Source organism: Hevea brasiliensis, chromosome 3, assembly GCF_030052815.1.
Source record: "Hevea brasiliensis isolate MT/VB/25A 57/8 chromosome 3, ASM3005281v1, whole genome shotgun sequence".
Lineage (NCBI taxonomy): Eukaryota > Viridiplantae > Streptophyta > Magnoliopsida > Malpighiales > Euphorbiaceae > Hevea > Hevea brasiliensis.
Genome location: NC_079495.1, coordinates 97,698,559 through 97,726,163, shown reverse-complemented (window position 1 = coordinate 97,726,163; position 27,605 = coordinate 97,698,559). Strand labels below are relative to the sequence as shown.

Genomic DNA, 27,605 nt, shown 5'->3' with positions numbered 1-27,605 from the left:
GGATGTGTACATTTGGAAGTTTGATGTATGAAATAAAAAATGGAAAGCCTTATCTTATTGGCTCAGTCATGATTTTATGTTCATAAATAAATTAATGCACATTGCAAATGATCATCTGATTTTTGGGCATTCTCTTTTTCTCTTTTAGTTACTTTGTAGGTTTTAACATAACTTGCTACCTTGCTTCTCAATCAATGACATAAATTGACATATTGATGGGTTACAGGTCCAAAATGCCATTGATTTTCTGAAGATGATCGGTGCATTAAATGAGAAGGAGATTCTGACTAATCTTGGTTAGTTTGCTAATTTTTGCTGGGAAGAAGAGATCTACTGTAATAAGTTCTACTTATTAATATTATTATTATTATGAATTTTATGTAGTTATTATAATCTCTTTTCCATGTTCATTCAGGGAAGTACTTGTCAATGCTTCCAGTAGATCCCAAGCTTGGGAAAATGCTAATCATGGGTGCTATCTTTCGTTGCTTTGACCCTGTATTAACGATAGTATCCGGTCTTAGTGTTAGGGATCCTTTCCTTCTTCCTCAAGACAAAAAAGATGTAAGTATGGTGTATTACAGTATTTTATTTGGGTCCACCAAGTTTTGTTATTGACTAAGTTATCTCTGAAACTTTATAGAGAAGTATTCCCGCATCGTTTCATTTATGTTCTTGGTTGTATGATTTCCTGTATCTTTCAAAAGACGCTATCCTAAAGAAGAGAAGAAGGAAGAGGGAAAAAAGGAAGAGCAGGAGGGGTTGGGGTGGGGGGGGAGTGGTAACTCTCAAGTCTCAAACTTAGATGCCAATTACACTATGTTTGAGAGTTTTTGTTGAATATGAAAGGAAAGTATAATGTTTAATAGAAAAATAAAAGAAATGAGAGGTTAAGTAATTTAGCATGTTTGGAAGTTGCAAGGGATAGGAAAGGATTTTAAGTATTAAGGGTAGAATAGTCATATTTAAAAATATTTTTCATGTTGAGGAAGAGATAACTCTTATTCCCTCAAATTTGATGTGAGAGCAAAGTGGGGTTTGAATGGATAACTAATCCCTCATCATTTTTTTTTCCAACTTCATTAGACTAACAAACAAGGGGTTACTCTTATCTCTTGACCTTTTCCTTTTGCATCCCTCTCTGTCCTTCCATCAAAAACTAAGTGTTAATGAAAAAAAGAAAACAAGCAATGAGATTGAGTACCTTCAGTTTTCTAAGCTGAAGGATCCTGACTATCACTGCAATATTCTTATGGTCCTTGCAAGCATTGATGCTAGATTTCTGTATCGTGTTTTCATCTGGAGAGTCTGAATCAGTCAACATTTTGGTTGGATAGGGGTTGAGAATTTCCAGATCCTTGATGAGATTTCTACTGGACTTCTCTTTTATGTTTCTTTTGTTTTTGAGTAAAAACAGTTGACCACGGGTAGAAAACTAATTGAACATCTGAATAGTCTGCCCTTTATCTCATTATTGTGCGTGAATGTGAGGGCATGTTTGGTCGTTTGTCACCTGTTAGTAATAGCTTGATAACTGATAAATATGTAAACTGTTTGGAAAACTACTGATAGCTATTGATGTTAGTATGCTAAATGACCACTTGATATATTTTTTCAAATGTGATTTGTTACATCTTATTAGTTTTTCTTTAATATATCATATCAAAAAAGAGGAAAAAAATAAATGATTAAAATTTATAATTAATTTTCTTTATGTTTCTAATAAATAGTTAAGTTCGTTTGCCAATAAATATGAATTTTGTAGTTGACCAAGCATTATTTTTGACAATCTTTAACAATTTTACCATATAGTAAATGTATTTAAAAAAATAATTGTCTTTGATAAATTTTTTTTATGGACTATTTGTTCTGAAAGTTCAGAAGTTACCAACTATAGGAAAAAGCTCCAAAATTGAACGTTTAGAATCAATAGTGGTTGGGTGCTCAAAGAGCTAAGAGCTGCTAATTTCTGCATGTTACCAAACACGTTGACACAATAGTTGAGGTCAAACAGCTATAAGTGATCCAAATAATTTCTGCATGTCACCTAAAACCTAAAACAGACGCCCAAAGTATATTGATCAAAGACTATAGAATGTAGAGCATGTCTCTGAGTTTATATGCATAAGAGAACTAGTAGGAACCTTCTCTTGAAATGGAGTGGAGTATTTTAATTTGAAGGATAAAGCAAATAGCAGTTATCCTTGTTATTTTTGTTCATACAATGGCCGAGTCCTTGTGGTTGGTAGTAACTATCATTTAGAACCAGTGTTATCAAGGCGAAAGGCGAAACTAAGGCAACAGGGGGCCTTATGGCCTTAGGCGAGAGGCGAGAGGTGAGGCGAGACCTTTTTGAAGCAAGGCGCCATAGTCTAAATTACCTAAATTATATATGTGTGTGTGTGTGTGTGTGTGTGTGCTTCTAACAATTTAACAAATTAAACAATAAATTAAATAACTAATTAACAAGAATGTCAAGTTAAAGTAATAAGAATAACAATAAATTAACAATACTTATAAAAGTTAAACAACTAATTAACAAGAATATCAAATTAAATTAACAAAAATAAGAACAAATTAACAAAGTGAAAGTAAACAAATTAACAACACCCATATAAATTAAACAACTAATCAATAAGAATATCAAGTTAAAGTAACAAGAATAATAACAAGTTAATAAATTAACAAAGTTAAAGTAAAAAAATTAACAAATTAACATTACTCGTTTAATTTAAATAACTAATTACCAACTAATTAACAAATTTACAACAAAATATTAAGAATAAAAAGAAAAAAAAGTAAACAAATTAACAATTAAAATAAAAAATAAAAAAAAACTGAACAAAATAGAAAATTAACAAGACTACTGCATACCTAATACCCATACAGCAAAATTATATAAGGAGAGGAAAAGGAATAAAAAAAAAGGTACACAAAACATACTGCAGCACAGAATAGGGAAGAAGAAGAATGATGCCCATACAGCAACATTAGAGGAGGAGGAGAGAAAAAGGGAAAAAAAAAAAAAGGTTTCCCAGGTCGTAGCAATAGCAAGGAATAGGGGAAGAAGAAGAAGAAGAAAAAGAAGAAGATGAAAGAGTGATCGAGAGAGAGAGAGAGAGAGAGAGAGAGACCTGAAAGTGTTGCTGAATGCCACAGTTGAGACTTGAGAGTGCCGATCTTCCTTTCTCGTGAGGACTGAGGCAGGTGGCTTAGGGATTTTTCTTTTATTTGGCTTTAAATAATTAAAAAAAATGTCATTGCATTACAGAGGCGTCGCCTCAAGAGGCCTCTCGCCTCTTTGCTTCGGGGAACTCGCCTCTGTGAAGGGAACCCAAGTGGTGCCAGGCAAGGCGTGAGAGTGGCGCCTCGCCTCGCCTCGCCTCGCCTCTCCTGGCGCCTCGAGCGCCTTTAACAACACTGTTTAGAACACTGACCACCTTTATATGCGTGCACGTATCTTGTATCCCTAAGAAAAAATGACGGATATGTTATCTGTTCTAGTCTAGAGAGGTTTAGGTGTAAAGGGACTTACTGGAAATCAAAGGTCTTCAAGATTCTGCAGCAAAACTATTGCTTTGTTCTACTGTTGATGTGGGTCAGTTGTCTTAAACACATTGTATTTTCTTTATTTTTTTCCCCATATATTGTCTTGTTACTTTATTTTTGGTTTGGCAACAAATAGAATGTACTATTTTCTAGAGATATATAAGTGCAAATGATTTTGCTTGGCATAAGGTTATTAGGAAGAATAAGGGGTATCTGTAACTAAACACACAGTGATGTTGAAGAGACTATCTGTCGGTGGTTAAAGCAACATTTTTAGTTATTAATTTGGTAGATTATAGAGTAGAAGGGACCCAGATCATAGTTACCTGGAATGCGGTACGCAGCGGGTCGCGGTACGGAAATGGAACGCGATACGCCACTTAGTTAATTTTTAGGTACTTTAGGGGTAGGCTTAGTCGGTTCGCTCTTTCGGGATGTTGTACGTTTGAATAATACTTTGGGTTCGATGAGCGTAAAATAATTATCATTTTGAACTTTTTGTCATTACCAATCTTATATCTTGTGCAATTTTTTATTTAGTTTTTTTAGTTTTAGAAATTCAATAGCTATCATATTAATATTGAAATAATATAAAGAAAAACTGTTAATATTATTTATATGGGCATCAAGTTTCCATTGATTTCTGCTAATATGTAGATTTGTAATTTTTTTTTTCATCTGTAAAATGGTAGTACTTGTTACTAAAGTTTTCTCATAATATGTTTTTAAGAATTAATTTTTTTAATATTATAAATACTGTAAAAAGAGTTCAACTTATTTTAAAATTAAGTTTATAATTATTTATTCAATTAAAATAGAGTATTAATTTTAATATTTAATAAATTTATTATAAAAAAATATTTTTATTTATAAATCATTAAAATTTAAGTGATATTAAAATTTAATATTGTAAATATTATAAAAAAAAATAAAAATGTATTATTTAGTTCAAAGTTTACCAATCATAGATGTAATAATTTATTTATTTTTAAATAAATTAATTAATACTTTTATTTTTTATAATATTTTTAAAAAATAATAATAATAATTTATTGTATGAATTTAGTTATTCATCTTAGAAATGATAGTGGCAATGTAAGACCATGTTTACTTTTTTTTTTTTTTGAGAAAACAAAATACAACATGTTAACTGATATTTAATAATATTGGCCTGGAGCCACTAGCCCGACTAAACAAAAGTTTTTTTTTTTTTTTAAATTAATTGCTAGATAGAGCCTAGAAGCTTATTGCTGACTTGCTCAGAGGTGTGTTGATATTATAGAGAGAGTTTATCTCCTATTCAACTTCATCTTCATCAACATTGATTATTTCTCTGCTTTTCATCCCTTCTTTTGCTTTTCAGTTATCAACAATTCAAGAGTTCAAATTGTTTCCTTCCTATATATTCTTGGTTGAAAGTCGAAACTCCTTCTATCCTTCATGCCTTTTTTCCCTTTTTAAATGGTGATTTGTTGAGATTTTCACAATCACAGTTGCATGGTAATCCTGTTGCTGATGATTCTGTGTTCGTCGCAAGCTCCCAAGTCCCAACAACAGAAGAGGCAGATTCTTCAACAATGGTGATTTTGTTGGTTATGATTTGAGGCAGAAGCATGGTACCCACCGTTGAAAAGAAAAACAGAGAAAAAATCAATATTTGAATTACAATTCTTCAAATTCTTTGTATTTCTTCTCCTTCGATTTTCCCCTTTGATTTTGTGTTCATAGTGATTTTTAATGTTGAGTGAATGGATTCGCTAGATTTGGCATTTCAGAACATGTCCCGTAACGTTTTGAGACGCAAATGTCCCGTGATCTGGGACTCGTGATCTGGAGCGCGGAACCCAGGTGAAGGTGATGAATCTGATAACTATGACCCAGATATTAAACTTTTGAAGATTATGCTTCTGCAGTTTGGGCAAAACTTATTTGACTTGTACACGTAGGGTTTTCAGAGTTGAACATGATCCAGATGTGAAAAACTTATTTTCTTGGCTGAACACCATTTATGTGACAGATGGGTGTTCTTTTAACTCTAGCTGAACCATTACTTTTAATGCATTTGTCCAGCTGAACCATTCTTTTAATTTTTACCCTCATCTTTATCTCAAACTAGCTTTTGAATCGATGTTAAGTATAATAAACACCTACTGAAGCTCTAGATTAAGTCAATCAACACTAATAAAGCTTTTGGAAGAGTCAGGTGAACTTTATGAGGTATAGTGTCATACGCGATGTGTTTTCACTTGGCACCAAGGTTTTAAATATTGACTCTTATGTATAGGAATTTTAGCCTCTGCGATATTGAGAATTTGAAATCACACTGAAAGAAAGCTTTACATCTATAACATCTTTAATGACCATGTTGCACTGATGCAAGGACAGCAATGGTCGTAAAGGCTGGGCAAAGGTGGAGGAGAAGAAAGAAAAAGCGGAAGGGGAGGGGAGAGAGAGAGAAAGAGGGGGGGGGGGGGGTGTGTGCATACTTGGATAGAGGGGAGGCACCAGCTGGATTCCATTTTCTTTTTATCCATTTGAAGCCTTGAAAAGAGTGTTAATTTCGTTTACAGTCACTAATCACTAGATCACTTAAAGTCATTAAATTTCAATTTCTTAGAAGTCACAAAACTTTGATTTTTGTGACAATAAAATCACAAAAACCAAATTTCAACCATATTGATTTTTTTAAATATATTTTGATTGCTTATAAAGAGTAGAACTAAGAAGAGAGGGGGGACATCACATTTTTTTTTTCCATTTCACATATTTTGTTAGTGGGAAAAGGAGAAGAAAGAGTGGGAGGTGTGAGGAGAATGCAAAATATATTTAAAAATTTTTAATAAGGGGCTTATATCATATTTCCAACTTACCACATTTGGTTATAGTCATTTTATAGTTGCAAAAATTAAGTTCAGTAATTTTTATGTGAGAAGTTGAAATGTAGCGACTTTTATGAGATTCATTAAGTATTTCAATGACAATAGGTGAAATTTATGGTTAAAAGAAATGAGAAGGAGCATCCTGGTTGTGCTAGTGGTTGCTGGAGACTTTTATGATTCTTTAACGTATGTAACCCTTGTGTCTAATGGGGTTTTTCTTTTAAGTATTTAGTTGATTTGGTAACGAGAGGCTGCTGGTGATTTATATACAATAATTTTTATTTTCCTCCAAACAATGATTTTTGTTTTAATTAATTTTAAAATTAATTTCTCAAGTAGGCACGTTTTACTATTCAATAAAATCTTTCTTTAGATGTTTATTGAATTGGTATATTGCATAATTAGTTTAATTTTTGGTTTTTAGTTTATTCGAGTCATTTTGTGAATTGTTTGAAAAAACTCATGGTATCAATGGCCAGTTCAGTCTGATTTGGTCCGCATCTGCAACAATCTTCTCATTCCAATTCTGTTATTTAAATTAAAACCCTGCTTGGCACTTTATTTATGCTAAATTATGGTTAACATTCAAGTGGTAGCTCACCCTACGATCATGGCTTATTCATTGTCATGTTGTTCTTAAGTTATTGTTACTTATTAGGATGAATGGCTGTCAGGTTTCCTTTTTCGACACTTAAATAATAAATTTTTCTCTGTGGTTTAGTTAGCTGGGACAGCAAAATCTAGATTTTCAGCAAAAGACTATAGTGATCACATGGCTCTTGTACGTGCATATGAAGGATGGAAAGATGCAGAACGAGAAGGGTCAGCATATGAGTATTGCTGGAGAAATTTCCTCTCTGCACAAACTCTACAAGCCATTCATTCTCTGAGGAAGCAGTTCAGCTTCATTTTAAAAGACGCTGAGTTAATAGATGCCGATGCAGGAACCAACAACAGATTAAGTCACAACCAGTCATTGGTTCGAGCAATCGTATGCTCTGGCCTCTATCCTGGCATAGCATCAGTAGTGGTAGGCTATATCTACTCGTAAATTTTCTTCCATTTTTATTCTCCTGAATTTTGTTAGATGATGTTTTGCTGTTTTCTCTTAATGTGCAGCACAGAGAAACATCCATGTCTTTCAAGACGATGGATGATGGCCAAGTTCTATTATATGCAGTAAGTGTAAAACTTAAACCAATGAACCATATGTATAATGTTGCTTGCTTATGGCTTATACTATGCATATGCTTGTAAATCTAGAAAGTTTGAGTTTCAATAAGGATCGTATGTGTACTCACCTTCATTGGGATCTGCTGCAACTTTAATATGATGCTGGAATTCATATTACACACATGTAATATTATATTGCCTCACATTCAAATTTAATTTATATATATCTTTTTGACTGACCAGCCAACACAAGACATTTTAAATCTCTTTCTATTGCTTCTAGCTTCCATGGTTTGCTTTTCTTTGTTTTCTCATTCCATGGTTTGTGATAGAGTAAGGACTGAATATCAAAAGAAAAACAACAGAACAGAGACAGAGAATGGAGTGATTGTATTAATGGAAAGCAATCTTAATACAAGAAAGACTTTCCCCAGCAAAGAATTCTGCCCACCAAGCTATATAGTTGGCCAAAAGATAATAACAACTCAACATGCCTTTTTCTTATTCTACTACCCTATATATAGATTTTCCCTGCCCTTACACGCTTGATACACCCTTTTCATATTTTCCCACAATGTCCTCATTCTGTTAAGCATTCTGTTTTGCAGTAGCTGTCATTCCCTTTTCTTGATCTTGATCCTTATAGAGTATGCCTGCCATTCCCTTTTTGTCCTTCCTTTTCCCTCCACCACCTGAGAATACGTATCATTTCTGCCTCCTGCTGAAACAGCCTCGTCCTCAAGGCTAAATTCTGGAAACTGACCCTTAAAATCACTTTCATCAACCCAAGTAGCTTCTTCCTTTGGACAGCCACACCACTGCACCAGCACCTGCGGATTTGACACCCCATCACAAAGAAATTGACGGCAATATAGAATGGATTTAGGTAGAGTAGGCAAAGGATCATCAATAATCCTTTCAGAAGGAAGGTCTGTTATCAAAGGATGATCATCAACCACTGGTTTCAATTGTGGAACATGGAAAATAGGATGGATCTTAGCTGAACTAGTAATTGGAGCCTATATGCAACGGGACCAATGCGTGCTATGATGTGAAAAAGGCCATAGAATAAGTAGAAAGAGATGATTCTCCTTGATTTCAATTAATCTGTACATGGGTATATATATACAATTGATTCCTATAATTGTGTTCTACTAATTAGAAAGAAATCCTAAATAAGAAATTCTAAATAGGAATACAGAATACAGAATATACAAAGAAATAATATAGTGATTGACTTTCCATAACACTCCCCCTCAAGTTGGAGCATAGATGTTAATTATGCCCAACTTGTTACAAATGTAGTCAATCCTCGCTCCATTCAGAGCTTTTGTAAAAATATCTCCTAACTGCTCTCCAGTTTTGATGTGTCCTATTGAGATGATCTATTGTTGAATCTTTTCACGAACAAAGTGATAATCAATCTCAATATGTTTGGTCCGCCCATGAAACACCGGATTAGAAGCAATATGGAGAGCAGCTTGATTATCACATCACAATTTCGCAGGCAGGGAGGTTTTAAAACCTGTCTCATCTAGTAATTGAAGTATTCACATTACCTCACATACTGATTGTGCCATAGCTCTATATTCCGATTCAGTACTAGATCGAGAAATTACACTCTGCTTCTTGCTTCTCCAAGACACCAAATTTCCTACCAACAAAAACGCAATATCCAGTAGTTGACCTCCTGTCAACCTTAGATCCAGTCCAGTCGGCATCTGAAAAACATTCAACATTCAAATGCCCATGATTACCATATAACAAACCTCTTCCTGGAGCGCCCTTCAGATAACACAAGAATTGTCCCAAAGCTTCCCAATGAGCAACAGTTGGGGAAGACATAAATTGACTTACCACACTAACGGCATAAGCAATGTCAAGACGAGTGACTGTAAGGTAGTTTAATTTTCCTACCAATCTCCTGTATCTCTCTGGATCTTCAAATAACTCACTATCCCCTGCTAACAGTTGTAAATTTAGAGTCATTGGTGTACTGCAAGGCTTAGCACCTAATTTTTCTGTCTCTGTCAATAGATCGGGGACATATTTTCTTTGAGATAAGAAAATACCCTTCTTACTTCTCATAACTTCAATACCCAAGAAATACTTTAACAATCCCAAGTCTTTGATCTGAAACTGGGTTTGGAGGAAGGTTTTAAGAGATGAAATACCTGCAGAGTCACTCCCAATGATGACAATGTCATCTACATAGACTATCAGGAGAATTAGACCAGCTTCAGATTGCCTATAAAATACTAAGTGATCACACTTACTCTTTTGCATACCAAATTCCTGTACTGCTTCGCTGAATCTCCCAATCCAGGTACAAGGACTTTGTTTCAAGCTATAAAGAGACTTTCGAAGCCTACAAACTTTACCCAACTCTCCCTGAGCAACAAACTTAGGTGGTTGCTCCATATACACCTCCTTCTGAAGATCACCATGAAGGAAAGTATTCTTGATATCCAATTGGTGCGGGGGCCAATCATATGTAGCTGCTAAAGAGATAAACAAGCGAACAAAAGTAAGTTTAGCTACAGGAAAAAAAGTGTCAGAGTAATAAACTCCATATGTTTGAGCATATCCTTTTACCACAAGGCGTACTTTTAACCTAGCCATAGAACCATCAGAATTTACCTTTACTGTAAATACCCATTTGCAATCAATAGCTTTCTTACCAGTGGGTAAAGGCAACAGTTTTCATGTACTATTAGCATCTAAAGCCTCCATTTCCTCTTTCATAGCAGCACACCAGCTAGGATGAGACAGTGCCTCACCAACAGTATTAGAGATAGGAACAGAGTATAAAGAAGTAACAAAATACCGAGAACAAGAAGACAATTGATTATAAGAAACAAAAGAAGAGATAGGGTAAGTGCATGAACGCTTACCTTTACGAAGAGCAATGGGTAAGTCTAGGTCAGAATCATGATCAGTATGAGGTACAGGATCTCCCAACGAAGTAGCTGGTGGAGAATCTGAGTCAGGAATCTCCAATCTTCTTGAATAAATATGAACAACGGGAGGTCGAGTAGGTCTAGAGACAGAAGGAACAGGCTTTGGGAGAGGACTAGACATTGGTTAGACAGTATATATTAAGAGATCATCCTCCTCCTCCTGACTCTCATACACAGATGATTGAGGAAAGAATGGAGTGGACTAAAAAAATGTGACATCTGTAGAAACAAGATAACGATTAAGAGTAGGAGAGAAATAGCGGTACCCTTTTTGGAGCCGAGAGTATCCAAGGAAGATGCATTTGAGAGACTTTGAATTCAATTTAGTAACCTGTGGACGAACATCACGCACAAAACAAGTACAACAAAAAATATGGGGTTCAACAGGGAATAAAGATTTTGTATGAAACAAAGCAGTATAAGGAATATCCCCATTAAGGACAGAAGACGGCATACGATTGATCAAAAAACATGTCGTAGAAACTGCATTCGCCCAAAAGTGTTCTGGAACTTTCATATAAAAAAGAAGAGCACGAATTGCCTCAAGAAGATGCTGATTTTTTTTTTCGGCCACGCCATTTTGGGATGGGGTATCAACACAGGAAGACTGATGAAGAATGCCATTTTGTGTCATATAAAACTAAAATTGTGCTGAAAAATATTTTTTGGCATTGTCACTTCTTAATATACGTACAGAAATATTAAATTGAGTTTTAATTTCATTACAAAAAGCACAAAAGATAGAAAACAACTCAGAACGATTCTTCATTAAATATAACCAGGTAACACGAGAGTAATCATCAACAAAAGTAACAAAATAACGAAATTCAGTTTTAGAAGTAACAGAACAAGGACTCCAAACATCAGAATGTACTAACTCAAAAGGTGATGAAGCCCGTTTATTGACTCTAGACATAGAAGGCAAACGATGATATTTTGCAAACTGACACGACTCACATTCTAGTACTGATAAAGACTGAAACTAAAGACACAGCTTCTTCATGGTAGACAAAGAAAGATTGCCCAATCTACAATGAGCTTCAAGAGGTGTTAAGGTACTGGAGCAAACAAGCGACTGCGGTACATGATTTTCCAGAATATAGAGACCACCTGACTCACGTCCTCTACAAATAATCTGCTTCGTCGTAAGATCCTGAAACAAACACTGGTCAGGAAAAAAGGAAACAGAACAATTTAAGGTACGAGTAAGTTTACTAACAGAAAGTAGATTAAAAGAGAATTTTGGTAGACAGAAAACAGATGATAAAGAAATTGACGAAGTTAGGTTCGCAGTTCCAGAACCCATGATACAAGAAATAGAACCATCAGCTAAACTAACAGTAGAGGAAGTGAGATTAGACTGAAAAGTAGATAGAAGACTAGAATTACCTGTTATGTGATCTATTGCACCAGAATCAATAATCTATTTGGATGAGGAAGACACAAGGCATGTAGTGAATTTACCTGACTCAGCGATCGCAGTGACAGGGGAACTGGTAGGCTTTAGAGATGCCTGATACTGGGAAAACTGTGCAAAATCCTCTGCAGATGCCAAAACAGTTTTCTCAGAGGAAGATACTGTAGAATCCTCTGCTGTCATATTTGCCACCTGTGATCGCTGATTTTTCCTCTGAAGTTGCGGACAATTATATTTTGTATGGACAAGCTCATGGCAATAATAACAAATGATTCCTCTTGAGTCCTGATTAGAACTAGCCTCCCCATTACGTTGATTACCTCTGTTGCCTGTAATTTCTCCTCTACTTCTTCTTTTGTTACCCTGTTGTCCATTTGGATTACGACTAATATGAGCACTATTGGCAGGCTGTGAAGATTGAGTACTCTCTGTACGAAGGACCCGTGTGAACGTTTCATGCAAAGAAGAAATCTCAGAACTGGAGAGAATCTGAGATTTAACAGTCTCATACTCTGAAGGAAGGCCTGCAAGAAAACTCATAACAGCCAGTTGCTTCCGTTGGGCCTGCTGAACTTTCACATCAGAACTAAAAGGCAACAATACATTAAGTTCCTCATATACCCGTTTAAAATCCATAAAATAAGCCGTAAGAGACTTATCATCTTTCTCAGCACGGTAGAATGCCTTGCAAACATCATAAATACGAGAGATATTCTCTTTACCAGAATACGGAAAATCTAAGTAATCCATCAATTCCTTAACAAACTCACAGTGATTAATTAAACTAATTACCTCCCTGTGAATCGAGTTCCGAAGCTGCAAAAATAACCGAGCATCCTCCCTTAGCCAAATTTGCCGTGTATCATCATTAGGTGGGTCTTTAGTAAGGTAATTATCCTTATCAATGCTACGCAAATAGATCCTAACAGTCTTACTCCACTCCAGGTAATTCGAACCATTAAGTTTGTTTTTCGTGATCTTAGTCATCACAGGAATCATATCAAAAATACCATTCTTATTGTCTGCCATTTGTTGAGACAAAGAAAACTAACCAAAACGCTAATCCAAAGTGCTTACGGCCGCAAAATAACCCAAACTCATAAATCAAGCAAATACCGAAATAGGATCTGAGAGCCAAATCTCAGAAGTCCTTTAATGGTGTACTGGATTAGGCAACAGCACACGGTGGAATGAGAGGGTTGAGACAACGCCTGCGATGCTGATCGGAATCGAAACAGCCGGCGGATGCGCCTCAACGCGACGGCGAGTGAAGAAACTGCAAGAACCTGAGTTAGGCGCGTGAGCCTCACGTGCTTGGATTTCGGCCACTGGATCAGAGAAGACGGCCAGTCGGCGGCCAAGGTCTCTCCTGAGTTGGGTGGTGAGAACAAATAGTCACCCTATATAGATGACCTGCTTTGATACCAAGTAGAAAGAGATGATTCTCCTTGATTTCAATTAATCTGTACATTGTTATATATACAGTTGATTCCTATAATTGTGTTCTACTAATTAGGAAGAAATCCTAAATAAGAAATCCTGAATAGGAATACCGAATACAGAATATACAGAGAAATAATATAGTGATTGACTTTCCATAACAGAATTTAACAGCTTAACTTCAGATTGATGCGAGAATGGATGTTATGTTGCCTATATGGCCATAGCTTGAGGAAAACCTTGTCACCGGTTTGAAATTTGAAGTCTCGCCTTTTCTTTTTGGCTTGCTGGACCATGGCATTCTGGGCTTGTTGCAAATTATACTTGAGCTGCTTAAGGATCTCATTTCGATCAAATAGAGCATTTCTATGGCTTCCACCCTTGTTTCACTGGGCAAGTACAGTATGATTGAAGGCAGAGGCCTGCCATAGACAATCTGAAAGGGACTGCATTTAGCTGCACCATGAAAACTGGTGTTATACCACTGCTCAGCCCAATGCAACCATTTAGTCCAACTCTTTGGCTGCTTATTGCTCCACACTTCGATTTAACACTTCAGTTTGACCATCCGTTTGAGGATGGTATGCAGAACTCATCTGTAATTGAGTACCCATTAACCTGAGAATCTCAATCCAAAAATGGCTAATAAAAATAGGATCACGATCACTCACAGTAGAGTTAGGAATACCATGTAACTTAATAATTTCACGGACAGAGATCAGCCACGCTTTGAGCAGTAAAAGGTGGCGTAGAGGAAGGAAATGGCCATATTTTGAAAGGCGATCCGCAACTACTAATATGCAATCAACACCATGATTTTTAGGCAGCCTAGTAATGAAATCCAAAGAAAGATCTTCCCAAACCTGATGTGGTATAGGCAAAGGTTGAAGAAGCCCTGCTGGGGAAAGTGTCTCATATCGGCATATACCAGGCAAGAAGCAACAAATTGTTGAACAAAGCGCATCATATCACGCCAATAAAGGCCTACGATAAGCCTCCTATATGTTCGAAATGCACCGGAATGTCCCCAGCGGGAGTAGAATGAAATTCAGAGATGAGATGCTGCACCCATGGTGATTGAGCTGGAATAACTAGGCGGCCTTTGTAAAAAAGGTACTGCTGTATTAAAGAATATATGGAGGCCGAGAGTTTGCATCTTGGCATAAAGCGTCTAAAATGGAATGAAGATCAGGATCTTGTTGGACAGCAGCTGATAATTCCTTCAAATCAATCCAAGTAGGTTGGCTAAGAGCAGCGAATTGTAACTCGGCTTCATCTTCCTGACAAGACAAAGCATCGGCAGCAGAATTGGTTCTTTTGGGCTTATATTGAACTTCAAAATGGTAACGTAACAGCTTGGAATTCCAGCATTGTTGCGTTTGAGTGACTATATACTGGTCAAGAATGTGCTTCAAGCTGTGTTGGTTGGTTTTCACAAGAAACTTGTGGCCCACTAAATATGGTCTCCAATGGTGAATTTCCAAAACTAAAGCCATTAATTCTTTTTCATATGCGGAAGATGATAGCGTACAAGGGGAGAGAGAGCCTGGCTGAAATAAGCAATTATTGTATTAGAGTTGCTCCAATGTTGTTCCCTGAAGCATCACACTCAATTTCAAATTGTTGTTGGAAGTTGGGCATCACTAAAAGAGGTGCTGAAATAATAATTGTTTTCAATTGTTCAAAAGCAATATGTGCTAGTTTGTTCCAACAAAAATCAAATTGAGCGTCTTTGTTAGTAGGGTTGTTAATGGCTGGGCAATCTTGCCCATAACCTTTAATGAACCGGCGATAATAGCTCGTTAAATCAAGAGATCCCTGAACACCTTTAATAGTTTGTGGAATAGGCCATTGAACCATCGCTGAGATTTTACGCAGATCCATTGAAACACCATCCCGGGAAATTATATGACCCAGATACTTAATAGATTGATGACCGAAATAGCACTTTTTCTTGTTGGCATGGAATAGTTGTCGTTGGAGGGTTTGGAGGACAACTTCTAGATGCTATAAAGGGTCAGAACAAGTGCTGCTGTATACTAGAATGTCATCGAAGAAAATCAAGACAAAGCATCTTAGAAAAGACCAAAAAAGATCATTTATGGTGACTTGAAAAGTAGCTGGAGCATTAGTTAGGCCGAACGGTATGACAATGAATTCATAATGTCCGTAGTGGTGTGAAAAGCTGTTTTAAGAATATCATGATCCTAACCCGAATTTGGTGATACCCTGAACGAAGGTCAATCTTTGAGAAATAGGTTGCTCCATGTAACTCATCCAACAGCTCTTGAGTGACTAGAATAGGATAGTTGTTGGGAACCGTTGCTTTATTTAATTGGCGGTAATCCACACAGAACCACCAACTGCCATCCTTTTTGTGAACCAAGAGCACTGGGCTAATGAAGGAATTGATGCTTGGCCTAATAAGTCCAGCAACCAACATTTCAAATACCAACCGCTCAATCTCATCTTTCTGGTGGTGGCCATATTGATATGGCTTAACCAAAATAGGACTTGTTCTGGCTGTCAAAGGAATGCCATGATCAGTTGCACGAGACGGAGGCAATGAGACAGGTTCTGAAAACACAGAAGAATAATTTGCCAATAACCCATGAAGTTGAGTAGATTGAATTGAAGAAAGACACAAGGAAGAATCCATCGAATCTGATCGCAGAGAAGCACAATCCAAAAGCAGAACCCCATAATCCAAATCCGCCATTTTCACCAAAGAATTCAAAGTGACCAAAGAATGAACTAGGGAAGGGTCACCAGTAATAGTGATCAAATGTCCCTCGTGAGAAAAGGACATGGATAATTTTTGCCAATTTACACATACCTCGCCCAACGTTTCCAAGCAAGAAATTCCCAAAATAATATCAACCCCTCCAAGAGAAAACACATAACAATCGGGAGAAATAGAAAAATTGCCCAAATCAATGGAGAGGGTACAACACAGACCTAAGGAAGATTCACAGCGGTTGTCTCCCAGTCAGACCAGAAAAAGAGTGGTAGCAATTGGTTGAAGGTTGAGAGTGTTAACCAAAATTTCAGAGACAAAGCAATGACTAACTCCACTATCCACCATCAGAATGACAGGATGATTGGCCATAGTATCCTTTAACTTAGTAGTTTTGGGGTGGCTGATTCCCCCAATTGAGAATAAAGGTAAATACATCTGGCCAAAATGGCTGTCAATGACTTCCAGTGAAGTAGGAGGAGGGTGAGAGACTTCTGCAACATTTAATTCAATTTTATCCCCAAGTTCCTCATCTTCCCCTACAATAATTAGTCGAAAAGACTTGTTAGGGCACTGGTGCAAAGGAGAATAGGGAAGGTTACATCTGAAGCAAAGACCCTTAGCATGGAGGTCCTGCAACTCCTAGTTAGAGTATTGATGGAAGCTGCGAGTCTTGCTAGGAGTAGTTGTCATTGGAGACGAAGAAGACGCTGAAGAGGAAGAAGATGGTCGAAGCATGGGTTTTGGAGGTTTGTCTTTAGGTCTTGGCTGAGTAGTGGGGTGGGCCGAGGAAGATGAAGCTAGATAACTCTTAGATGAGTTTGAATAATTTTTAGACACGAACCCAATAGACTCAGAGAGCTTCCTAGTAGGAGGGAAACCCATGGAGACCCAGACAACAGCTATAACTCACTCTCCACTTCGCGAGCTAACGTCATAGTTCGAGATAGGTCATTGATTTCGTGACTCCTCAGATGAACACGAAGATCCTCACGAAGACCATTCAAAAAACATACCCCAAGTAATGTGGATCAGAGAGTTGAGGAACTTGCGCTGCCTGAGCAACAAAATCATCAATATATTCAGCCATAGAGCTAGTTTGTTTGATGGCTGCTAAGCGCTCAAAAGGGCTGGTAATGGCATCGGAACCATACCGATTTAGCAACTCCGTAGAAAATTGTTCCCAAGTGAGCGTAGCAGTGCGTTGGCGTAACCAATGTAGCGCATTACCTCCGATACAGATGATGGCAAGGTTAATCTTTTGCTCCTGGCGAGTCCCATTTAACTCAAAAAATTGCTCAGCCCGAGTGAGCCAACCCAACGGATCAATGCCATAATGAAGGGTTGGTTGAGAGATGGAACGTCCGTAGGACGACAGGTTGAAGCTTCTACAGATGATTCCGGTGCTGGCGTGGTGGGGTTAGTAGCATCCCCACTAGTGAACACTGTTTTCCTGCGAGCGATAGGTCCTCAATGGCAGAGAGTTTAGAGTGAAGTTGCTCATTATCAGTATGAAGTTTGACAAAACCATCCTCCAAAGTAGAGACAATCCTCTCTATTGTGTCAAATTTGATATCCATCCCGGTAGGTATCCATCCTGGTATTGGGCATTCTAACGGCAGTTTGGACCAAAAATGAGAGCAAGGACTGAATATCAAAAGAAAAACAAAAGAACTGAGACAGAGAATGGAGTGATTGTATTAATGGAAATAATCTTAATACAAGAAAGACTTTCCCCAGCAGAGAATTCTGCCCACCAAGCTATACCAAAAGATAATAACAACTCAACATGCCTTTTTCTTATTCTACTACTACCCTATATATAGATTTTCCCTGCCCTTACATGCTTGATACACCCTTTTCATATTTTCCCCACAATGCCCTCATTCTGTTAAGCATTCTGTTTTGCAGTAGTTGTCATTCCCTTTTCTTGATCTTCCTTGATCCTTCTAGAGTGTACCTGCCATTCCCTTTTTGTCCTTCCTTTTCCCTCCACCACCTGAGAATACGTACCAGTTTGAGCTTTCTTACTTGTCCAACCAAAAGTCTCAAACATTATGATATAATTGGACTCTATGGGAAAAGAATAGCAACTGATTTCATTCCAAATAAATTTAGTGGTGCTGTTGAAAAAAAACATATTATATTGTCATCCTTACCAACCACTGCCAACAAAGGAAAGAATCAAGTCCATGGAATGGAACCAAACAATTAATGCTCTTTATGACCCTTCAAAACTTAGGTTGAGTTTCTCCAATGGAAGAGATTGATAGAACAATCCAAGATGTAGAATTTTTCATATTTGAGAATTATTTGAATATCTAATATTTGAATTTCTTATTGAGTATTCCTATTAATTAGGATATATTTTCAGAGATGTTTTTATTTGTATTTTTTTTTAATTTAGGGATTAATATGTTACTTTATCTTGGTGTTGTACATGGGTCAATATTTTTGGGGAAGACTTCTGCTTTGTTGTGGATAATTGAGAGTATTATTTGCGATCTCTTCTGATTCTTTTCTTCTCCTCTTTTTTTCAATTTGCTTTCCCTAGGTATATTTTCCTTCTTTCTTTGGCTTTTCCTTCTCTTCTTGTTTTTCTCTCTTTTCCCGCATCAAATTGTTTTGGACTATGTCATTGGTTGTTTCAAATAGTTTACTCCTTCCCTTATTTCCAAGAAACAATTTGAAGTTTCTCTGTTGCAAAATTTTATGCTGCTCGACTCACATGAAAGAGAATAAATCCTATTTCGTGAAGAAATGGTATGGATGATATTTATTGCATAAATGCATCCATCCATCCGCCATGTGTATGTATGCTTGTGTGTGTGTGTGTGTGTGTGTGTGTGTGTGTGTGTTATCCAATATTTTTGGCTTATTATCATTACTTATGAGCAATTCCATGTGATGCTAATATAGTTTGGTACTGACCATGATTCTGCCTCAGAATTCTGTGAATGCGCGCTATCAGACTATTCCTTACCCATGGCTGGTCTTTGGTGAAAAAGTTAAGGTCAATACAGTTTTCATTCGCGATTCCACTGGTGTATCTGATTCAATATTGATCCTTTTTGGTGGTGCTCTTAGTTGTGGTGTGCAGGTGATTACTATATTGACAAATATTTATGATGGTTTTAATTCTTTTGAATTTAATGGATTAAAAATCATTAAATTTTGCCATTTGCAGGCTGGCCATCTGAAAATGTTAGATGGGTATATTGATTTCTTCATGGATCCTAGTTTGGCAGAGTGCTATTTGAAGCTTAAGGAAGAATTTGATAAGCTGATTCAAGAGAAGGTGAGTTAGAAAAGATGTTTTCTTAACAGGGAAGTTTATATATGTGCTTTCGGGAAAGTGGCTATACTTATGCAGTTTGTGATGAAGGGAACTCACGCTAATGAGAGAAGTAAATGGAAGCGTTGAAAGCAAAGATTTTCTTAATATATTTCATTTCATTTCTGATTCATTTTTTCATGAGTTCTTGTTCACAAGCTATGAGGGTCATTATACAAATAGTACAAATAGCTTGAAAATATCAAACTTTTCGTATGAAATTAGATCTTATCATAATGGGTGTGTTCTATGGTTACTTGGTTTAAAATAAAGTAAAATTACTTTGTTACAAAAAATAAGGTGATTTAATGAAATTTTACAATTCATTTCATTAAATTTTTGTAGAATGATGGTTTTTTCTGTAAATTAGTTAATTATAAAAAATTTATTAACTTAATGGAAAAAATAAAATTTCTTCACGTAAAAGAATATATATATATAATATTTTTTTAATAATGTTAAAAAATATTATAAATAAAATTAAATAAGGTATACTTATCTAGCATTTTACATTTAACATTTATTATTTTAATTAAAATTTAAGATGATGTGAAAAAATATGATGATTTAAGATGTTGAAGAAATTTTATTTTTTTTGTTAAGTTAATAAATTTTTCATAATTGACCACTTCACGGAAAAAAAAATCATTTTACAAAAATTTAATTAGATAAATTATAAAATTCTGTTAAATCGCCTCATTTTCTGTAACAAAGTAATTCTACTTTGTTTTAAACCAAGTAACCATAGAATAAACTATTGTTATGACAATTAGATAGCTGAAAGAACATGAAAATTGTGTCTACTCGTGTGTGATACTATGATCCTTGTAGGGGAAGTGTCCATATATATATATATATATATATATATATATATTGTTTATTTCCCCAGCTTTTAGAATTGGGCTAAAATCAAAAGCCTAGCCAAGATCTACTTAGATAATGACCTCACACTGATTTAAAGATCTGATTTCTACTGGTATTTCTTGACTAAATACTTGACTGATTGTTGAGTTCTTGTATTTTCATTTCCATTGCATGATTTTTCTGTTCAACAGGTCCATTGTTTGGTATATTGGTTTAGTATGTCTGTAAAGTTTGAGGTTTTTTTCCTATTTTATTAAATATCTGTTCCATTGTGTGATGGGGCCTTGGAATGATGCAGCTTCAAGATCCTACCCTCGACATTCACAAGGAAGGGAAATACCTCTTGCTTTCTGTTCAAGAGCTGGTTTCAGGAGATCAATGTGAAGGAAGGTTCGTCTTTGGACGTGAAAGCAAGAAGCCTAAGGAGTCTAGGGAAAACAGTGGATTTACGAAAGATGGAACAAATCCTAAAAGCTTGCTACAAACTCTTTTGATGAGAGCTGGGCACTCCCCTCCAAAATACAAAACAAAACACCTCAAGACAAATGAGTTTAGGGCACTGGTTGAATTCAAGGGAATGCAATTTGTGGGTAAACCAAAGAAAAACAAACAACTGGCAGAGAGGGATGCTGCTATAGAAGCACTGGCCTGGTTGACTCACACCTCTGAGAACAATCAAGATGAGCACGACAATTCCCCACCCGATGTCACAGACAATATGTTAAAACTTCTGGGGAAACGCCGGAGATCAAAGCGTCGCTCTGGTTGACGATTAGTTCTGCTGTGCGCTACTTTCTCGATGGCTACATGGCAACCGATAAGAAAATACATAATTCTTGGGACAGATTTCTGCCATTTGGTGTTAAAATTTCACTGTTTGTGCACTACAGGCCAGCGATATTGGTTATAGGGTAAGCATTCTCATTAGATTACTAAGTTATTCATGGATGCTATGGTTTTCTGCCAAGGCATCAGTGATACAGGGCCAGTGCAAGAAGTATACATCAGGAAAGAGAAAAAAATTTTTGTTTACTTGTTCCCATTGGGTTCAAACTCCGAACCTCACTGCTATAGATATTACTCCAGTAAAGGCTGTAAAATTTTAAGGATATTAGCAAGTTTTGATATTGAGAGGCAGTTGATAGCAAAATTTGGATGAACAAGTGGGTTCTAAGTAATTTAATTGGTAGTTGATTCAATAATGTTTCCATACATTAGACCTTGTCCTTGAACGGTATGCGTTTGAATAAAAGAAAATTCAATTGTTGTTTTCATGTATTAAAAAAATTAATTTTTATTGATTTTATTTAATTTTTCTATAAGAAAATTGGAAAACAGTCTTTGATTATCAAAATAATAAAGAAAATAAACAACCTAATAAATTAAAAATTAATTGGGATTTTTTTTAGCAACTATATTACAAATAGTAATTTTACTGAAAGTAAATGATCAAACAGAATGACTAAATAAATTTAACTCAAAATATTTTCGTTGTGGAGAAACAATCGCAAACTCTATCAACTCTTTCTTCTGGACAGTTCCCTTTTTTTTCCTCTCTAATTCTGTAGTTGTATACTTGTCGTAGGAGATTGATATTAAGGGGATTATTTTGTAAGAATAAGGTGAAGATACAAGACAAGTCGTTTGGTGCCCTCGACAGATGATTTTATTTTATTTATTATATTTTTTTTTTTTTACAATTCTCGATGATGACAAAAGAGATTGGTAAGGCATTGTTTAGTTCAAAATGACTTATTTTCAAGAAATTTTTTGAGAAATAAACTTTAAAAAAGTTATGTCCTAATAAATATGTTTTGAATTTATTTAGTTGGTATATTAAATTAATGAGAATTAAAAGTGTATTAATGGAATGTGACAATAAAAATGACATAAATATCTATACTTCAAATATATGTATAATATTTGAAATGTTTCATTCAATAGAGTATATTTCATTTGCCAATTAACTCACATAATAGTAAACAAAATATAATAAAAAAAAATTTATAAAAAATATAATGAAAATTCTTGAATTTAATTTAATTACTTTTTTTCTTTATGTGAATGCATATAAAAAGAAAAATAATATCATTTTATTTTTTTATAAATCCAAACACATTGCAATAGAGAAAAAGCAAGAGGAGGGTAAAGTTGGAGGAAAGAATTTTTATCTTTTAACTTCCTTAGGTTAATTTCAGGAAGTTGCTTCCTGTGGGAAAAGGAAATTGGCTCCTCAACTTTCTGAGAAGTTATAAAAATTATGGTAATCAAATAAGCTAGATTTTCACTTCCTGGAAACTTGAAGTTAATGCATTATTAATCATCAATCTCTTTTCACTAGCTTCAACATTTTCAAATGCTTAGTTGAGTTTATCGGTTGCCTCATCAATTTTCATGCCAAAAATATTTGTTGACTCTTTAATCACTTTAGGTAAACTTGTGGCATTTTCACACTTTATAAAACTTTAGCATATATCAAAGAAATTGATTTCAAAATTCAACACAAGAACTATAAAAAAAAAATAATAATAATAAAATAACATTAAGACAAAAAAAAATATTTTATCAAAGATACATACCCTCAAATATTCTTTACACTGCATTTTTAATTACAACATATTTTCTATTACGATCCCAACCAAATAAATTACAATTAATATCAACTCGCATGTTATGCACAATATCAAAATTAGTGATACAGTACTATTTCAAAATTATTAGGGATTATAAATCCCACTTTAATTGAATTTCTCCAAAATAGAAATCCTATCTCAAATACCAAGTCCTATTCCAAATAAAAGTCTTCTCAATACATAAAAAAAAAAATCAATTTTTTTCTGAAGAACCATCCCATCACCAGCTAGAAACTATGTGGAGTATACAATAACCATTCCATCCAGTGGCAATGCACTGCTGTAAGTAGGGTCAATTGACCTTATTTTTTAAAAGTTATTTTCATGTATTTATGTGTTTTTATATATTTACCTATCTTAAATTTAAGTATTAAACCTCTCTTTTTTAATGAAAAATATATTTTTATAATAAAAAATTAATTGAACTCTATTTTTATTTTAAAAAAATTGATATCTTTATTTATTATATCTTTATTTGTTAAATTGACTATTAATAAATTTAATTATTACATTTTTTTAATAAAGTTAAAAATTATATGTTGACCTCTTTTTAGAGTATTAGATCTCGTGGAGCACAATTATAAAAATATCTTTTTATAATATTTATATTATTAACCTAGAAAAAAAATTTTAATTCACCATTAATTTCATCACTACCACCACTACCACCATAACCATCCTCACCCCACCACTACCTTTATTATCAAAGTATCATAGTCATTTCATCAATAAAGGGAAGTATAAGAACAAATGAGAACAAAATTTTAATGAACAAATCTACAGAATATGTCTCCCATTTCAAATTAAATGTTTTCAAGGTTAATTTAACTTTATTATAGTGTTTTACAAACAATTAAATTACAGAAATTTTTTTCATTTGTGCATAAATTAGAATTTATAATAGGAATTTGACGTTATATCAATATTTAATTTTTCTTTAAAAATATAAAATTTCTTCATTTTAACCTATCTAGATGGACTCTTATGCGCTTTCTAGCAACCAAAAACAACAGATTAAGGGTACATGGAAAAGCTTTATTGTGACAATTGAAAATGGTTGGCAAATTATAAATATTTCTCTCCAAGGTTCTCATAAGCATTCAAAGAAGATATTATAGGTCCAATGGGCCTGTGCCCAGCATCTACCTAATTATTGGGCTTTTTATTAACCCTTTCGGACAGCAATTATTATGTGCCAATTGTAGGTACTCTCACCCATTATAAGAAACTTATAATCTACATGTGATAATCTTAGATACCTTAAGTACTACAAATTTCATATTTGTAAGGGTTTGTCCAGCAATAGTTTTTAAAAGATGTTGACAACTATTCGAACAACTAATAATTACTGGAACAATTAGTATTGCTAAACAGACCCTAAATGTTTCTTATTTTAATCATTGATATAACTCGCTTCAAAATCCGATTTACTTAGATCGGATGATCGATAGACTGACATGAGTTAGAATCACAAATTTTAGCTCGACCAATCCAATGTCAGCTTCGGTGAAGATAGATTGCACATGAAGACTATTCGCTCGTATAATTCAGGCACAGGTGACTTGAGAAGAGAGATCCACAACTGAAATCATGGAGTAATCTCAAGGGAGCGAGACCGCTTAGATCTATTGCCAATTACCCCAAATACCATTAACAGCTATAACGAGGCAATATAAGAAGGTAAAGACAGCTGGACAAGGTATACTTGAAACCTGCCAATAAATCTATATTTTACTATTCTGAATCTTTGAATTCTATCGCTCTTTAATTTGAGCGTCAAAGTAGCTCATTAAGTTACCAATTTCACTATTTTCTTGCATGCAGATTGCAGACTATCGACAGCATCAACCATAAAAAAAATTAAATAACAAAACTTTTTTAAATTATTTTTTAATAATATTTAAAATAATTCAATATTAAACAAAGCCTTGGAGATAAACACTAGAAAAAAAGGAACCAACAATTATTGTCTATATAAGTAGCTAGTACCCATTATTGTTAATTAGTAGTACATGAGCAGTTGAATGACGGTACATCAAGTTGTAATCTTGTTGGTTTATCTGGAGTGATTTCATCCTTTAATTTTGTTAGTTGAAGATTGCTATGTTTGTTTTGGCTTCATTACCAAAAAAGTCTTCCATAATTTGTACTTTTCTTGCTGTATGTTTGTGTCATTCTGATTTCATGTCTTCAAAACATTGAAATTTTATGATTTTCTTCATCTTTAAGTGACCACCAACACATGCATCTCTCATTAATATAATTTATTACACTAATTTTCTTCCCACTCTAATTATTTAGGTTGTAATTAATTATGAAGCTTCTGCTTTATAGAACATTCTACAGTAACAAACTTTGAATGATCATTGTTGTTATTTCAAGGTATGCAAGTCCACTATATAATCATTATGTACCCAAAGAAAAATTAAAATAAATATCATTAGCCAAGGGTAGTAAATAAGACACTCCATTTCCCTCTATTAAGGCTTTTACAAGATACGTACAAATTTTTTTTTTATTGTATTAATCCTATATAAAGACTACAACAATAAATGAGTCTTTACAAGATAATTATAAGTATGATAAGATTTGTGGTTTTATCCCATCTAATCTTTATACAAGGGATGTTGCCTGAGGTATCTCAATAGTCTGGATCTGCAAAACAATCAACAACACTGAGTGGTTAGTTTGAACAATTTCTTCAATACTTAAGTCAGTGATGTGAATTGGAGAAGGAAAATACAAAATGAATGAGAGAGAATGTTTATATTGTGCGTACCTAATAGCTCTTATGTATATAGGTATCGGTTACTCTTACTTGGATTAGGAGTTCGAATTAAGATAGAACTTGGTCTCTAATATTTATTATCAGAATCTCTCTTAAATTAAGAATCTTTCTTAGACTAGGATTTTAGTTTTATCAAGCGAATATTTCAAAATCCTGTTCGGGCAAATGAGAGTCTTCTTGTTTGTATGAGAGCTCAAGCGCTTATCCCGTGTTCGTACAAGTCGCCCAAGCCGGCGAGTAATTCTTGCTAGGATTTGGGCGACCAACCATTTTCAACGAGCAGCATCAACAAGCAAGACTTTTACTTCATCTAGATGAATTGACAAAGTAATCTTCAAGTATAAGTCTTGTAGATGTAGACTTCCATCGCATGCAGCCTTTTTACTTCATATGTCTTTGCACACCATTACATGTCAAGGTTGCATTAAAAGTCGGCAATTGGCCATAGGAAGGCTTTAGTCCAGTGAATCTGCCCGCAGCTTTACTACTTAGCCTTGAAGCTTGGGATTTATAGCACTAATCTGATCGCTCTGAACTGTAAATCCTTAGCATTGATAGCTAAGGATTTGTTGAATTATTGAAATTGACCTTTGTGAGATCGATCAATGTCTTTTAGAGTGCTTAATTTCTTATAAGCTTGAGTTGACTTATTAATAGTGAAATTGACTAAAAATCTCCTTGCTATTTATAGAATCCGCCAATGAGCTTTCAAGTGCCTCACCAACTAGTTCTATGCCACAAGCCATCCAAGAGCTAAGCTTCATATAGAAACTGGCTAAAGGGACATGCCACCTTTAGAGATTGATTAATCTTAGTGCACTGTAGCCAATATGTTAATACAATCCTCGCATTCACTCCTATGCTTTTGGCTTAATTTTTAGGCTAAGTGCCAATAAATGCATCCCAAGATTTTGCTAAAATTAACTGTGGCGAAGTCATGTTTCCCACAACTTGGTCTAGTGGGGCTCCATGAAATTGTGGCAAGGCTTCTTTGATGTCGGTGGAGCTGTGGCCTGATTTATGCGTATAATATTTTGATCACTACTTAATTATTCAAATTATTTTCCTTCATCTTTACTCAGAACTAATCACAGACTTAACTAGATAGTGAAGAATTCATAATCATTCTAGCTGATTTGAATGAAGCGACGTGTCCAAAATTATTTTTACTTCTTTAAAATCTTTCTTATGAAATTTTAAAAGTAGTTTTATACGTATCACAATCAAATTTATTTTAAAAGTCTTTATAATCCAACAATGAATTGAGCTAACGTTCACCTTCAAATTATAAGTTAATTTATTATTATTTTTTTAATAATTAAACATATAAAATATTTTAAAAAAATTTACTTTAAAGATAAACATATAAAATAATTTTTTTTTAATTTACCAAAATGTTTTCTTCAGAAACTTAATTAAGAGAGAAGTGAAATGATTTTCAGTTTCAATGAAATGAGAACTAAGACTTGGAAATAAGAGCTTTCCGCCATCTTTTTCTTTTCGTTTTTATATATACAAATCCCAACATAAAGTAGTTCCTGTCTTTTTCTTTTCATTGATTCACTCGTTAGGTTGACGAGGCATTATAAATTTCCCCAAAACATGTGGGGCTTTGATGTTGAGTTATATAAATTTCAAAAATCAAGTGAAGCGTAACACCCTAGAGATATTAAGTAAAATTTAAAATTCCAGGCTACTTCTTGTCCACCATGCCTAACACTCTGCTATGTTCATCATGTGGCCATTATGTAATGAACTTGAGATTAGCAAGTTCTAATACTCAGTTCAAACAAATTGATGTCAGCCAAGGCAGATATACCATAACTAAATT

The 27,605-nt window shown here is 34.7% G+C and overlaps 1 protein-coding gene across 2 annotated transcripts in view; it reads left to right on the top strand.

Annotated features, from left to right (window-relative positions):
* Positions 1-21,627, top strand: part of LOC110672763 (DExH-box ATP-dependent RNA helicase DExH3) — a 36,553-nt gene extending 14,926 nt beyond the window's left edge. For both annotated transcript variants that reach the window (XM_058144110.1, XM_058144109.1), the window contains exons 14-20: positions 227-296; positions 416-564; positions 7,150-7,458; positions 7,548-7,607; positions 19,103-19,255; positions 19,343-19,453; positions 20,652-21,627. In XM_058144110.1, the coding sequence (XP_058000093.1) occupies positions 227-296; positions 416-564; positions 7,150-7,458; positions 7,548-7,607; positions 19,103-19,255; positions 19,343-19,453; positions 20,652-21,122 (1,323 nt within the window). In that variant the 3' untranslated portion in view covers positions 21,123-21,627. The remainder of the gene's footprint in view (positions 1-226; positions 297-415; positions 565-7,149; positions 7,459-7,547; positions 7,608-19,102; positions 19,256-19,342; positions 19,454-20,651) is intronic.
* Positions 21,628-27,605: the final 5,978 nt, after the last annotated feature.